Genomic DNA, 15,777 nt, shown 5'->3' on the forward strand with positions numbered 1-15,777 from the left:
GTTTTGACTGGTTTTGCTACTGCTCTTTAGGTTCACTTTACTGGAGCTGTTCACAGTCAGCGCTGGTCCTTTTCTTCCTCTGTGTCTTCTACTTTTTGTCGATTCTGAACTGGAGTCTGTTATCTGCAGTGCTCTCCTCTCTGTATCCAGCGTCTCCAGAATGAACTCCTGCAGAAATAATCATGAGCAGACTTATGTGTTCTCTGTGGCCTGTGGGACACACATATTGTGACTATTTGTGACATTTTTTTTTTTTTTGTATACCTTTATCATGTCCATCATGGTCAGGGAGTCCATCTCGTGTAAAGGTCCATAGTGCTGGAGGTGGCATTGCTGTGCAATATTTTTCACTGCTAGCAAAAGACACCCAATCTCCTCAATCTACTCACACGTGAGAAACGAAGCTTTACACTTTCTGCATAAGACATTATGTGGGGGAACAAAAACGTGTGTTCCAGGTTATATGTCAGACCTGATTTCGGGACTGGTCATGGTGATTATACAGGGTCATCTCCATTTGTTCATTCTTCTCTCTGATCTGATCCCACTGCGTCCGCAGTTCTGACAATTCTTTGTTGGACATCTATCTCCAGAAATAAAATATGTAGTTTATTCATGGCTAAGAGCATCAAATTGTATGCTATACTACACTAAAAGTATTAACCATTATCACAAATTACAGTTGCTATAGTTTGATATGTGCATGCCACGTACGAGTCTGTTGGTGCTGTGCTCCAGTTTAAGTGAATCCAGGTTGCACTGGCCCTGGTGTAGTTCCTCTGTCAGACTGGTGAGACGTTGCAACAAGTCCTGCTGAGTGATGGACAAGGTCTCGTGGCGTCTGATGATAGGCATCACCAAAGAATCTGAACCATATTCTGAGTAAGCTGCACATAAGGACATGCAATGCAAATCATCCTTAATAAATAAAAGGCTATAGCAGGTTCAGTGTTCTACACAAATCATGTTAGGATATAAATCTGATAAATGTTATTAATGTATTATAGCCTATGTTCATTACTTACCTTCTGGTAGTAAATCTAAAATCTTCATCATATACTTTTCATAAATTTTATATTTATCAACCCGTCCTTTTAGTTGCTGATGTCTGTGGAGAAAAGTAAAAACACATGTAATATGCTGCATAAATAAATGCAGAAATGACAAAACACTGGCCAGAGATGATTTCTGTCTTTTCTTTTCAAATTTATTTACCTGATCTGAAACTGCTCTAGTTCTTCATGTAGTTTGGATTTCTCCACTTCCCTCAGCTCATTCTCTTTCTTCTCTTGTTGATATTTCTTTAGAGCACGCTGTCGCTTGACTTCATTTTCCTCCACAAATTTTTCAAACTTCATTGCCCTCTCTTTTATCTGTAGAAGAGACAAATGGCATCAGAATTGTCACCAGATGAACCAAACAATACACCAAAGGACAAAAGCAAATCCTTGGTTCCTTACTTCTGCCTGTTTTTCCAGAAGTGCTGCCCTTCTCTGTTCCAGAGCCTGCATGCGATCATTGAACTCAAGCCGTTTCTGAATTAACTGCCTGTTTACCTCATCCAGCCGCACCTGTGTCTTCAGCACTAGTGTCCTTTGAAGAGTGTTGACACCCGTTTTCAAGATCCTGTTAGATGACTGCACATTAGCACACATGGTTAGAAACGGTAGAAATATGCCAAGCAGAAACTGGAACATTCAAGTAAGAGATCAAGAAAATCAACGAAGTCATTATGCTCACATTATTTAAATGATAGGGACAATATTTGCACTCCTGATTTCTCCAACATTTTCTGTCATGAACTGAATACCACTGAAGAAGAAATTAGGAATTTCTGTAATCTCAAAGGCGTGTATGTATGTATGTATGTATGTATGTATGTATGTATGTATGTATGTATGTTAAATTATATTTTTATGCAACTTATTGAGTATGTTTTTGTTAAAACTTGGCTTCTAAAGCTAAAATAGACTGGAACAGAAACAAATGACAATGTATAATGTTGTATTAATCTTGATTATGTAAAAATTAAAGAGCCCGATGACTCCTGAGATAGGCACAGGCTCCCCGTGACCCGAGTATAGATCGGATAAGTGGTACAGAAATGAAATAAAATGAAATGAAACGAAATGAAATGAAAAATTAAAGAAAAATGTCAGTCTTTTAATATGAACATATTAGCATATTAGTAATTCATCTGTCACTGTTTTATTACATTTTTGTTAAATAAGTTTCAGTATTTTCTCAAACAGAATTTGACTATACTTTAGCAATTATTTGACTAGTGTGGTCCACATACAATTTTAATTACGATTAGCAACACTTGATGTTTCACTGATGAAGATGAAGGATACGAAAAAACCTTGTGAATTTCCCTTTGGGATGAATAAAGTATCTATCTATCTATCTATCTATCTATCTATCTATCTATCTATCTATCTATCTATCTATCTATCTATCTATCTGTTATTCATCTAACCTGTCTCTAAGTCTGGGGCACTTCTATCCATAGGCATGAATATTTGATCACATGGTGTCACTTCTAATGCTTAGTAATAGTAATAGTAATAGTAATAGTAATAAAATTAAAACAATAGCATGCCTAGCAATAGTATTACATCATAACCACAGCAAATTGCTTAAATGGCCCCATATTACCTGAGCTCTACAAAAGAGCAAGTATTTACATGCATACCTCTGTTATGACAGGGATGTGCTTGACATTCTCTCCCTCTTCTTTGCTATGAAGAAGAAAAAAACTATTATGCAAATCACCTACATGCATTTCTGTGGTTGAATTTCCTACTGTGTTTACAATTCACTTAACAACAATTCAGTTATTTTTTCCCTGTATTCATTTTAAAGAATATAGACATATATTCAAGATCATACCCGTGGTCCTCTATCTGCGTTACAAATATATTTTTCAGCCTGTTTTCCACTTTCAGTTGAAAACGCGGGTCGTCCTTATTCAACAAAGGGAGAGAAAGTGTATCCATTTTTGGCGATGCGGTCAGTCTGATTTTAATTGTTAAATCAGGAGACTAAATATAGTCCAGGATCTTTACACTGAAATTAGTTTCGCGACCCGTTCGGTTCCTTCCGGGTTTTGTGTCCGTCTGAACTTGTGTTGCCTTTGTTGCCAGGAGACCAGGGACAAGGAAGACGGGGAGCGTTTTCCCGTTGTCACAGTAACTGCCCCAAAGGCTTTCTCTCAATAGCGTTATCCTACATTCTACTCTGAAGAGCATCAGACATACACACACCCCGTCTTTAAAATCTGCCTTCCAAATGCAGTGCACTCATTTATTATCCCAAGTACCCTTAACGTGCAAGTCATGTTACTCACTGTGGCCCAATTTTTAGCCACTGTAACACGATTCACAGTTTTGTCACCATTTACTTCATGCACGTGCATGCAACACCAAACATTGTGTTATATAATACTGTGGACCATTCTCAATACAGCAGTGGCTCTGACAGTGTCACAGTAACTGCCCCAAAGGCTTTCTCTCAGTAGCGTTATCCTACCTTCTGCTCTGAAGAGCATCAGACATACACACACCCCGTCTTTACAATGTGCCTATCAAACGCAGTGCACTCATTTATTATCCCAAGTACCCTTAACGTCCAAGTCATGTTACTCACAGTAGTCTAATTTTTAGCCACTGTAACACGATTCACAGTTTGGTCACTCACCAAACTGTTTAATTTATGCACATGCATGCAACACATAGTGTTATATATGCATGCAATATATAGTGTTATATAACACCGTGGACCATTCTCAACACAGCAGTGGCACTGACGTGTTTATACATCTTTAGTAACTGCTTTATCCAAAGCCCTAGGAAACTAGGATTTTAGGAGTAAATCCAACCTAAAGGGGATTTCAGTGTATCTTCACACTTATTCAAACCTAACCAGTCCGGCTACTGCCATGTTTTAACCTGGATCTTGATTGATCACATAATGCTTCAAACAAAAGGCCCACCAGCAGCCATGCCTTTTTCACTTCATCTAATAGTAACCACATTGTTTAGCTTTGCCTCTCGATTTAGTTTTGCACAGTTAAGTGCACGGGTGGTAGTGCAGAGGCAAATGAGCCTAAGCAATGCTGAGCATGTCCTTAAAAGGTATTTGAGATCAGGCAGGGGAAGCTTGTCCTTTCAGCTCAAATAGGGAGTGAAACTGGTTTTTCAGATGCACACTCAGACAGATGCGCTGGATGAGACCAATTACAGAGATTCCTGAAGGTCTTCTTTCATATGTAAGTATTATCATTTAAGTAATGTGCTTCAGGCGTTAAGTGGTGTTACTTGTTTCTAACATACAACAATTCTGTGTGCATTTATTTTCTCATATCAGCTCCAAAATGTGCAATGAGACGCGATTGACTAAACCAATCGCACAAATACTACGAATGAGAAATAATATGATAAGATGTTACAGTACAAGAATTCCTGATTGAGGTTTATGATTGCATTCATTTATCTACTTAAACAGCCACCAGATGTGCTCATAAGAAGGTGTGAGGCGTTTACAAATAGTCACAGCTTTCCCAGTAGATCAACTTGGAGGTGCTATAAATGGCATGGTAAGAGTTTTTAGATTAACATTGCATTTTTATTCTACAAGAAGATCCGATCTCCGACTAGATCACAGTTATATCCCTTTCGCTGCACACAAAAGATAAATATTGTCTATTATGATTTATGGTAGGGTTTCTGAATACACTGCAGATGGAGAAATGCCAGAACTTTGTCTCTTGACAATTGTGTTCTATCTTCAGAAGTCTAATTATGGGAAGGCCAATCTGTTATCAGTCCTATCACAGCCTGTTGGCCTACTTCCTAAAATGACATTCAGCTTGCTTAAAGCAGTAGACTGGAAATGGATATGTCCCATTACACAGATTTTCTACTTTCTTGAAATGCATTCAAGAGGCTACATGTTTGCTTTTTTTTTTTTGCATATATATATATATCTTTTTGTTAGTGGCTTCTATGGGTCATAGAAAGATGAATAAAAATACAAGCTTCTCCAATCTATTAAAGAATTCTGAAACATCAGGTTTTGCACAGTAAACGTGTTGTATAAACGTTAACACCAACAGAAAATGCAGCCCTGCTAATGTAAAGTTAATACTTTCCGTGTTTTAAAAGGTATTTGTTTTATTTTCATTTCCTTATAAAGGGTGATCATGTTTACTTTCGACTATTGTAGTGAATTCGTTGGAAGCCTGGGTGTAAGCTGCGTGCCATTAATGCCATTCATTCAGTACACTGCTGAATGTCTGCAGAGGTAAATGGAAGTCTGGAGCAAGAATACTCTGGGGATTAATTATGCACTATCTAAAAGGTTTATCACTCGCATCGTGGTGATGGCATGATCAGCAAGCCTGCGCCGGAACAACACGAAAAGCAAAACAGAAGTACAAAGCACGCCCACATCATGATGTCATTTTGATAGTGCGAGCTGCTCATACATGGTAAACCTCAGCGGCCTCCCCCACATGTCAATGCCTAAAATTACCTCCGGCACAACAGCTGAGCCCCTGCACTCTCTTTCTCTCTGTTTCTGCCTCTTCTTTCTCTATCGCGCTCTCTATCCCTGTCGCTTGCTTTATGTGAACATGACTCGGTTCAGTTATGCGGAATATCTCTCGTTGTTCCGTTCCAGTGGTGTGAAGAGTCACCGGCAGGGTTTTGACAGCGGAGCGCGGTGCGAGAACCACGGTGACGTCACGGCAGCTTCATCACAGTGAGTCCTTTGTTTGTGGCTATTGTCTAATGCAGATGGTTAATCCAGCTGGCCTTATGTACATAAATCATGTGCAGGTTCGATATTCATGTGATGACAGTTGAGTCAAATTACAGCAATTTACTTCTGATCATTCCAGTGACATCTAGGTTAGATTTCTTAATGCAGGATTTTTTTAAAAAGCATTGTTAATCCAGTATTCCAAAGAACTTCCAATGTAATGTGCATTTGTAATCTAATGATGCCATCGAAGGTCCAATTATATACATTTTCCAGGGAGCCCATAATGCTGGCAATTAGGAGAGGTGATGTGCAGACAGTGACTGAATTAGCAACATCTGTATCATGCATCCAAACCCATAGTGCAGTGGAAGATTGGACAGCCCTACATGAAGCAGCGTATTATGGCCAAGATGCCTGTGTAAAAGCTTTACTTAAAGGTAAACACATTTTCTTGATGTTTACAATTGTACAGGATCTACTGTAAATGTTAAGTCTCTCTTACTTAGCCACTCAGACAGATTAAAAAAAAAAAAAAGCAAAGGCAGCCTGAGACTGCAGCGGAACAGAGTTTACTGCTGTAATTGTTTCTGCTGAATTTTACATGGAAAGATAAACTTGCTCAGCAAGTTGAACGACTGTTGTGTCTTTGGCTTTATCATCTGCTGTGCAAAATAGATAAGTTTAATCTGAGAACAGGGTTCTGAGGGTTGGGGGGAGGGCACGTTTTCTTGCATGTCCCCACAAGGGTAGGAATATGTGTCTGTTATGACCTTCTGGGACATTTGGCTGATCCCCAAGAGGAAAACCGCTTCAAAATGCAACTTTATTAAAAAACAAACAAACTAAAGAGCCAAAAAGTTTTCTTTTGCTCACTGAGGTTAAGTTTAAGTTAGACATATGTGTACTTGACTGCATGTTTAATATTACTGGGGGTCCTCCAGGATAGTATGACAAACGTGTGTGTGTGTGTGTGTGTGTGTGTGTGTGCGCACGCGTGCATGTTGTGGTTAAAACAGTTAAACCCACTTCAGTAGATAAACGCACTCTCCAGGAGCAGACTGCACTTCTAATTGCAGCTGATGGGAAGCACCTGGAGTGTGTGAAGTGTCTTCTGGAGGCAGGTGCAGACCCAGATATCAGCAATAAAAACAAAGAGACACCACTTTATAAAGGTACGGGCTGCATTATTTTATAAACAACATCAATATAGTGTGTTCTTGTGTGAGTATAATACATGTGTATATGTGTGTGTGTGTGCTTAGTGTGTAAGCATTGTTAACTTATCTCAGAAGGCTTTTGTACAGCACAAATAGGTGTTTTTCTCTACATATGTACTGTATCCATAAGTGTAACAGGATTCTACAAGCATTTGGAACTGTAATGCATGAATGAACACCACACTTCCAAAAGATAAACTGTCAGTTAGTTTTGATGATAGTGGTGGCTTCAGTCCAAATTTGCTAATAGGAAAGACACAGTATATGATTTACAGACATTTTGTACTCATTAAACTATTTAGTAGAATAAATCAAGAACATTAAAAACATTCATCTTGTGCTTTCTTAGTGACCTGTACGGTGTTGTTAGACTGATTGGTATTTTTTGCCCTAAACCAGCAAGAGGATGTTTTGAGGTTTTGATGTACTTTTGATGTGCTTTGTACATTTGCATGTACAAAGCACTTCTGTCAGTTACTCTGTACAAAGGTGTCTCCTGAATAATGTAAATGCAGAAAAGGTTTTTCATCATAAAAATGAAATGTGATCAGTCAAAATATATTTACTGATATGCAGGGACCCTAAGGAAAAATGGGGAACCAACCACACCAGTCTTCTACAGCATAACAAAGGCACACAGTTTTTCAATTCATTTGTTTTCTGTCTGTATTTTCAGCTTGTGAAAATGAGAGCATTGACATAGTGAGGATGATCCTGGCCTTTGGAGGTTCCGTAAACCAGCGCTGCCATCGTGGCCAGACAGCTCTCCATGAAGCAGTGAGACGGGGGAACATACAGCTCTGTGAGGCTCTTCTTCAGGCCAGAGCTGCCATTGATGCCACCAATGCTTACGGTGTCACTGCACTTATAGAGGCAGCTCGGCATGGCAGCACAAAGATTGTGAACTACCTCATTAGTAAAGGTAGGCCTACATAAACCCTGGACCTAAAATGTTTAACTTATTTTATCATCATTGGTAGGTTGAGAAGAGGTCTATTGGCAGAGATGACAAACTCCGATATTTCAGTAGCTTTGGAGTGTAGGTGTAATATGTCATATGCCAAGTTGGCAGTGCTTATTTACAATGTTTAATTAGCTGTTGTGGGTGAAAATGGCACTGCAAGATTCCTAGCCTTCGCTATAAATACAGCACACCTCAGCTAATCAGAAACAGACATGGATAGAGCAGATTAGCTGAGAAGTACCTAATTATTTATTGTCCTCTCAGTACATTTCACACCAGGTGACATCAGGTTACTGGTAGTGGATGGGTATTTCTCTGAAGTTAAGGTTCTGAGGCAGTCAAACTCTTGTTCCCTTGAGCAAGACTTTTTACCTTCAGCTACAGTGACAGGAAGTTGCTTTTATAGCAGTGTTTGCACAATTCTTACATGTAATAATCCTTCTTGGGTCACATCGGAAACAAAAGCTTGTAATATACACATTAGTATGTGGAATTTATGTAAACAGCAAGAACAATTAGACATGGGATATCATGAAAAGGTCTAAATAGCACTGTATCACTTGTTATTTTTTACATTTTAAGAAGATGGAGTAGGAGAAGAAGATGAAACATAGTTTGTTATTATTATTTAATATATTTATTTCAGATTAGGTTAGAATTGTGGCACATTACCAACTTTGCTAACAGCATGCAAAACAGCAGACAAACAGCATGTCCTTACTGTACTGTAGAAAGCACTTTCATGCATATCCAAACTTAAGTAAAACTACTGTGCTACTTCTGCTTACTTGGGTAGTCTTTTACTGCTCTATTACTTGTTGAATGCCTTGTATTACACAATTAATCACCATATTATAAGCACAGTATCAGTATATCCATCACATATGTGTGTATACATAAGCAGTCAGAAGTATTAGGTTTATCACAATGCTATGGCCTGCCTATCTACCTGTCTGTATTTTAAGTGTTTTGTTTTTGGCTTGTGCTATTCTAAATAAAGCTTATTAGAAAAATTAAGGCCATGATAACTCAGCTGTTTTATATCTCCAAAGGTGCTAATGTGAACCTACAATCATGTGAAGGGACCACGGCTCTGAGCGAGGCCTGTAAACATGGTCATATAGACACAGTCGACTTGTTGCTCAGACATCATGCAGATGCCAACAAAGGCTCCCAAACTGGACTTCTGCCTTTGCACATTGCTGCTCAGCATGGCCATGAAGAGTAAGCACAAATACAGATATCTTTGTATTATCCATAAGTTGTTATGAACATTAATAATAATAATGTGCTTTTAAAATAGCTTCAAGGCAGCTGTAGTAGAAACTGTTGTCAGCAACAGGTGTATGTCAGCAGTATGACATAACCCAACACTGACTCCATTTCATGGCACCCTTTTTAGGGGGAGCAAGACATTTGGGTGATGGGGGTGGGGTGGGAGAGCAGGTGGTGTGACAAAGTGTATTATATCGACAGTGCCTGCCTTGACAGGTGATGCAAACAAAACATTTGCCTTAGGATGCAGCTGCCAAAAGTGATCCTAAAGCTGTACAGAATATAAAGTGTTGAAATTATCCTTAAATTCAAGACTTTAATTGCGTCTATTATGTCAACATGGGATAAAAATAATTAGAAATTCAGTCTATTCTAACTATTAATTTTTCTTGATTTATTTTCCTAGCATTGTGTCCTTACTGCTGCCTGTCACTAGCCGTGCGAAGATACGACAAAGTGGCATCACTCCCCTTCATCTGGCAGCTGAGTTCAACCAGGAAAATGTTGTCAAATTCTTGATAAAGTCAGGCTGTGACGTGAACACAAGGATGTCCCATGAACGCTCATCCATGTTTCATGACCACCGTAACACAGCTCTGTACTGTGCGGTCACAGCTGGTAATGCACGAGTTGTTGAGTTGTTGCTCGAAGCTGGTGCAAACCCCAACCTGGACCCGCTTAGCCCACTGCTAGTCGCACTACGACAGCGCTGTTTTAGGACTATATACACACTGGTGGAACATGGAGCAGATGTTAATGCTCATGTACCTGCTCATCCCACTGATTTTCCAGGAGTACTGTTGTATTCCCATAGCATGGGAATTTTACAGTATCTATTGGACAATGGATGTAAAGCACAGGAATGCTTCAGGTGTGACCATACAGACAGCAAACAACCTACTAACCAAAGCAGAAGGGTGTACACAAGACAAAGGACTCACTCAGTGACAGGAAATACGTTTTCATCCCAATCAATCTGTACGGAGTCAGCAACCAGAAATCTACAGGTACAAAAAATGTAACTTAGCCTTTACAATTATTTTTTAATCTATAATGTAACTATGTGTAATTTTATCAATCCCCCTATTATTCCTAACTCAAACTGAAATTGTACTATTCCTTCATTTATTAGATGTAGATTAGCCCAATTGCAAACAATTGTCCATAAATCACCAGCCTCTTCTCCCTCTATTTGACATTAAGTAGAAGCGGTTTCATTTAAAAATGTTTTTACATAATGAATTAAAGCTTGAAAAATAGGTTATGTATCAGATGTTTCATTTATTTTAAAATGGAGTGCTTCTTTCCTGCAGTATATGATAATGATGGTTAATATATACTCTGATTTTGTTGAAAATTTTAAAGCTTACTTTTGCTTATGCCTTAGGATTTATAGGAAGTATTCTTAATATTATATTATTGATATAATTACACAATAACCTTTTATATTACTAAAATGAACAGAGAAAATTATGTTGCAAAAGGTAAAACAAAGTTTATTTCTATGTAAACCTGTGTTTTTATATTAAGTAAGCCTAGCAATTTGCATGCCTAAATTTATTTGAAAAATATTTTAAATGTGTTCTACATAGTAGTCTATATATTTTATGCTTTTGATATCTGCTCTAAATACCTTTTTATTGTGCCCAATCTTCGTCTCCAGTTTTGTGAGTGGATTTCCTCTGTAAGTCATATGGCTGCACCTCTTATCACCTTGCTACTGGATTATGTTGGAAATGTCCAACTCTGTTACAAACTCATTGAACAATTAAAAAGCACAAAACAGTGGATTGCCATTAAGGAAAAAGCATGTGAGTAGTGGTGTCTAATTTCTTTTTTTATACAATTACCAGTGCCATTTCCTATGTATCTGGTTTACATATTGCACCACTGCATTTAAGTTAACTGCATTAACTGCATTGACCTGTGTAACTCATCTCCACAGCCTCTCCTCGTCCACTGATGCATCTGTGCAGGCTGAAGGTTCGTGAGCAAGTCGGGGCCCAGAGACTAACCTTTCTAAATACTCTTCCACTACCAGGCAGACTGCTCCAATATCTGTGCTGTTCACAGGACAGCACTACAGAATATACAGTCCTAAACCTTGGGTCAACACACACATAAATTGGTTACTTGAGATTTCTATCTTAGCTTTTTTTGGACAGAGGTGTTTTTGTGATTGTGCACACAGCTTTTTTTTATATATTTATAAGAAGAGATGAGAGATCAAATTTTAGTTACTTCTAATTTATGAAAAAATAGTAGGTATACAATTATTATCCACAATACTGAAAAGAGATGATCTACATACTAGTAATTGAAATCATTACACTGGAACACAGAGACTGAACAAGCATCATGTGTTGTGACTAAAAAAACAGCAGTAACTCATCATGTAAAGTCTCCTAAGTGAAAATGATATCATTATCAATCATGTGATGTGTGTGTTTTCGGGTTAGTACTCTTCACCACATCATGGGCCCTACATCAAGCCATTCTTATTGAAGTGCGTGAATTTTACAGGTAAAACTGTACTGAATTCTTAATGTGAATATCCTTGTTCAGAAGTTTCCTTGATGTGTTCTTTAGATGGGATTTACTGTATTGATGATATCTGGATTTATGCACTGACAAGTACAAGATGAAAATATTATAGGACGTGTGAGGAAAGCGTACATAAATTCAAACTGTGAAAATGAACACACAATATTAAAGTCATATTTTTTAATTGTTTTGTTGAAACTGAATAATTTGAGGTAGCTGGTAGTGCTTTCTAATCATGATGACTATTTCAAAGTTTACATGTATTACCAAGTTGTTGTTTTTTAAATCAAACTCTATAAAAAAATAGCCTGTGTTATGAAATGTCCCTTTTTTTCTGTACAGACACATTAGCGCTCATAAACCCAAACTGATGTATATTTTAACCCCAGTATTTCAACTACAATTCCAACAATGTTAATAATCTATGAAATGTTAAAGTTTCTAAAACAGTCTTGTAAACGCTAGACTAAACCCAGCCTAAGTGGCATGAGAGTATACCTTTTTTTCTGAGCATGCTACATGTTTATTGGCCCTTTAAGTGCTTCATTAAGACATTGACAGGCCTAATACTTCTAAATGCCGTCAATATTTACATATCAAGACAATGTATACAGACTTAACTCTTTAAATGGCCAAATATTTACAGTTCGTGGTCTCTGACATTTGTATCTATGACAGTAATGTCCAGGCATACCCGCAGAAGCCTAAATAAAGCCGAACACACTGAAAATGGACGAAGAGACCGGTTTGGTTGGAATTGGTTTGACTACGACGTGCGTTGAACGGTATTTCAGTCCATCCTTGATTTTTTGCATGTCCAGTTCATTCGCAGGTATTTTAGCCCTTAGCCCCGGTTCGGTAAATGCACTGTGTGGTGTTATTAGATGGCTGTGGAGAAGACGGTGTCCGTGGCACTGAAGTGGACAGTATGCGCACAGAGCCACGTTGGTGGAGGTCAGATCCACCTTAAGAGGCTCCAGGTCAGAAGATCCTCTCCGAACGCGCAACCACGAGTTAGCTTTCAGTTCATCTTCAATCGTGGTTCTTTTCTGTCCATCAGTCTCGGCAGATCCATACCCTACAGTCCCACTCGAGTGGCTTTTCCACGCGTATTCAAAACTGATGTGAGAGGAGCGCGGTTCTTCCCAGAAGGAAGCCGGGAGTTGGCGTTTGCGCATGGGAATGTGACCCGGTGCGCTCCGGTTCTCACTGTATGGGTTTCCATCCACGTTCTCTTCTCCACATGTATGCGTATTTTGCTTTTCGTTCAAAAGGTTTTTAGCACGCTCGTGCGTAAACATACCACGCTTGTCTTCGGTTAGTTTAGCAGCACCGGACTCGCTGATTCTGTGTGTGTGGCAGCGAGGAGTCCTCGGGCACTTCTGCGAGAAACGCTTTAGCTGCTTCTGAAGGTACTTCCTGTGGTCCACGGAGCGTCTACATGGGGCCGATTTGTCCAGGGCCGCCTTGATGTCGCTTGAAGCCAAATTCACGAAGTTAAGTAAGGTTTTCACTTCGCTGTCAGAGCTTGCCATTTTTTAACCAGAGTTTATCTTTTAAGCCATTCCGCGTCCACAAATGCCATTCTGTATGAAAAAAAAGGAATACACCTGAATTTCTCTCCATATAAAAACCAAACACTCCTGGACGATTTTTGGCGAGTTAATTCGGGCTGCATCACCTCAAGAGTCTTGAGGATCTTTTTCGAAAAGAAATTGAAACATAAATGCTTCCTGAAAAGAACATTAATTAATATTAATTAACAATCCCAACAGTTCCTAGTGGAACCCTATAAGGTGCAAGTAATAATAAATTTAGGGCAGATGACGCTCAATTAACAGAACATGATTGCGCCCTTAGGGAACCATTAAGCAAAAAAAAAAAAAATTAAACAAACGCCACAGTTGAGAATGTTTGTTCTTAAAGATGCCAACTTATTGATGTAAACTTAATCAAAAAACAAACATCTGAAAAGATCTCTATCAGAACTCACTGTTTTTTTTTGTGCAGAAACGCTGTCCAGCTTGGCTGCCCTCTCCCTACAGTAGTTTAACCACTTGAGCAAGCTGAATGAATATAAACTTCGTGTAGTTATGGTGCTTCCTTTGAGCCAATCAGCGACCTCAATCCCCCCTCAATGCCCCCCAATGAGCTCGCGCGCTCCCCGCCAGCGAATTCTTTCCCCGCGCATATTGTTGCCATGGTAATCCCCAGAGATGAAGCGACTAATAGTTGCGATATTTCTTTGTTGTTTTCTAGGCGGATACTTTCGAGACACAGTATGGTAAAGTGTTTAAAAAAAAAGTTGCCCGGTGCGCAACGTCTTATGGGTAGCTTAAAACCATCAAACGCTTGGTTCCCGTGCTGGCATGCTTCAGGGCAAAAGCACAAAGCGCGCTTTTTAGGATTTCGGGGCCACTTTTAACTGTTCCGATCTAACACTCTCTCCTCTCCACCTAAGAGTGATGTCAGAAGCAGTTGGATTTTGAAGGGGGGGTCCTAAAAAGGTGGGCATAACCATGGAAAGGGGGCTTGAGCGCTCAAGAATCTTGTCTTTCTGTTTGCCCCCTCAATCGAGCCGCACAAAAGCTGAATTACTCATTCAAACCTCGCCGGACAAAGGCGGAGGAGCTTGGATAGCACTCCCCGCATTTGTAGGCAAACATTTAGAGACCTAAATCGAGTCGTCGTGAAGGAGAAAGAGTTAGACAAAGCCCATAGAATTGCCATCAGCAAACATTTTCCCGTGTCATATTAGCGGGGTCTCCATGACTCCTTCTGGCCCGCGGACAATAGCGCAAGTTTGCACACTCGAATACTGTCACCCTGCCAACGGCGCCGAGGGCCGCAAACAGGACAATCCCCGCGCGCAAAAAAAAAGCACGGGCTCCGCGGGGAAGGTCGTGGCAGAAAAGAGGAAAAAGGGACTTGTGAAATGCTAATTGAGCTCCGGCCCACATTGAGAAGAGGAAAAGAGAGAAGGCTACCTATCCACCTCCTTCTCCAGAGGCCTATTAGTGGTGTGAGGAAGCAGCTGTCTGGACAGCACTCTTCAAAGCATGCCCCAAAACTTTAACTTCGCATGGTGGTCCCTATAGCACAAAGCAGCAAAAACTGTATAATGTGTAATTATTTACACATAATATTTCCGTGTATATCTTACCACTGATTATCAGTAAAATAAAATAAGCAATTTAACTTAAAACAATTTATTTTTAAGATTCACAATTTTTTACATTTTATTACTGACAGATATATCTTTAAGACGTATTTAAAGCCACCTTTTTGAATTATGTACCAGAATCTGCTGCACTGAAGCTCGTTGACAAGACTGCATTGCCACTTTCCCTTTTTTTTCACCATCTCAAAAGGCCAATTAAACAATAGCTCACTCCTCTCAAGGCTGTATGGGTGATTCCTTCCCTTTTGAAGAGACAAAGAAAAGAGACGAAAGGAAAAAGTAAGGGCTATTACACCCTTCTGGTTACTCTGATAGCCCGAGGAAGATGGATGGATGGTCTATAAGACAGAGGATTGATTCATCTTTAAATTAAAGTGGATTTAACTCAAATACACTATGGATAATGCTTACAGTAACTGCTTATCTATCTATCTATCTATCTATCTATCTATCTATCTATCTATCTATCTATCTATCTATCTATCTATCTATCTATCTATCTATCTATCTATCTCTCTCTCTCTCTCTCTCTCTCTCTCTCTCTCTCTATCTATCAATCCAGTTATTTGTTTGTTGTTTCAAGCTAGACACTGTCTGCAATAGGTTCAAGGACAGGTTAAAATCTGATATATTCTAATCTAATCTAGACCTCTATAACAACAGTAAAATTCATCAAGCAATTTCTTAAGAATATCTCAGACATTCCATAAAGTTCAGCTTTATGGAAGAGTGGCAAGAAGGGAGATAAATAAGAAATCAAGTTCGTTCTTGCCTAATGCAAGCCTGGAGACTCAGCATACAGAAATATACTGATGCAGCCAACGAATGTA

General features: G+C 39.1%; 3 protein-coding genes across 6 annotated transcripts; 1 reads left to right on the forward strand and 2 right to left on the reverse strand.

Moving 5' to 3' along the window:
• Positions 1-136: 136 nt before the first annotated feature.
• Positions 137-3,112, reverse strand: si:ch1073-416d2.4 (coiled-coil domain-containing protein 42 homolog). 2 transcript variants are annotated; one of them, XR_009205759.1, is made up of 8 exons: positions 2,893-3,112; positions 2,696-2,741; positions 1,461-1,637; positions 1,216-1,373; positions 1,026-1,108; positions 715-887; positions 265-583; positions 137-168 (listed from the first exon to the last, which is right to left on the reverse strand). XR_009205759.1 is itself a non-coding variant. In XM_058398833.1 (8 exons), the coding sequence occupies exons 1-8, from the start codon at positions 2,997-2,999 to the stop codon at positions 193-195; spliced, it is 1,044 nt and encodes a 347-aa protein (XP_058254816.1). In that variant the 5' UTR covers positions 3,000-3,112; the 3' UTR covers positions 180-192. The 2 variants fall into 2 exon arrangements, 1 of the variants encoding a protein (XP_058254816.1); XM_058398833.1 differs by lacking the exon at positions 137-168 and having other exon boundaries at positions 180-381; positions 473-583.
• A 1,058-nt stretch (positions 3,113-4,170) lies between these two features.
• On the forward strand, positions 4,171-11,964 carry asb2b (ankyrin repeat and SOCS box containing 2b). Of its 3 annotated transcripts, XM_058398361.1 has the most exons (10): positions 4,196-4,270; positions 4,507-4,597; positions 5,683-5,763; positions 6,040-6,203; positions 6,783-6,938; positions 7,660-7,905; positions 9,000-9,171; positions 9,629-10,229; positions 10,886-11,033; positions 11,168-11,963. In XM_058398361.1, the coding sequence occupies exons 2-10, from the start codon at positions 4,590-4,592 to the stop codon at positions 11,344-11,346; spliced, it is 1,755 nt and encodes a 584-aa protein (XP_058254344.1). In that variant the 5' UTR covers positions 4,196-4,270; positions 4,507-4,589; the 3' UTR covers positions 11,347-11,963. The 3 variants fall into 3 exon arrangements, with proteins under 3 accessions (XP_058254345.1, XP_058254344.1, XP_058254343.1); XM_058398362.1 differs by lacking the exon at positions 4,507-4,597 and having other exon boundaries at positions 4,171-4,270; positions 11,168-11,962; XM_058398360.1 differs by lacking the exons at positions 4,196-4,270; positions 4,507-4,597 and having other exon boundaries at positions 5,103-5,763; positions 11,168-11,964.
• Positions 11,965-11,979: 15 nt separating this feature from the next.
• LOC131358927 (protein FAM181A-like) lies at positions 11,980-13,899 on the reverse strand. Its single transcript, XM_058398363.1, has 2 exons — positions 13,760-13,899; positions 11,980-13,352 (listed from the first exon to the last, which is right to left on the reverse strand). The coding sequence occupies exon 2, from the start codon at positions 13,299-13,301 to the stop codon at positions 12,471-12,473; it is 831 nt and encodes a 276-aa protein (XP_058254346.1). The 5' UTR covers positions 13,302-13,352; positions 13,760-13,899; the 3' UTR covers positions 11,980-12,470.
• Positions 13,900-15,777: the final 1,878 nt, after the last annotated feature.

Source organism: Hemibagrus wyckioides, linkage group LG09 (assembly GCF_019097595.1).
Source record: "Hemibagrus wyckioides isolate EC202008001 linkage group LG09, SWU_Hwy_1.0, whole genome shotgun sequence".
Taxonomy (NCBI): Eukaryota; Metazoa; Chordata; class Actinopteri; order Siluriformes; family Bagridae; genus Hemibagrus; species Hemibagrus wyckioides.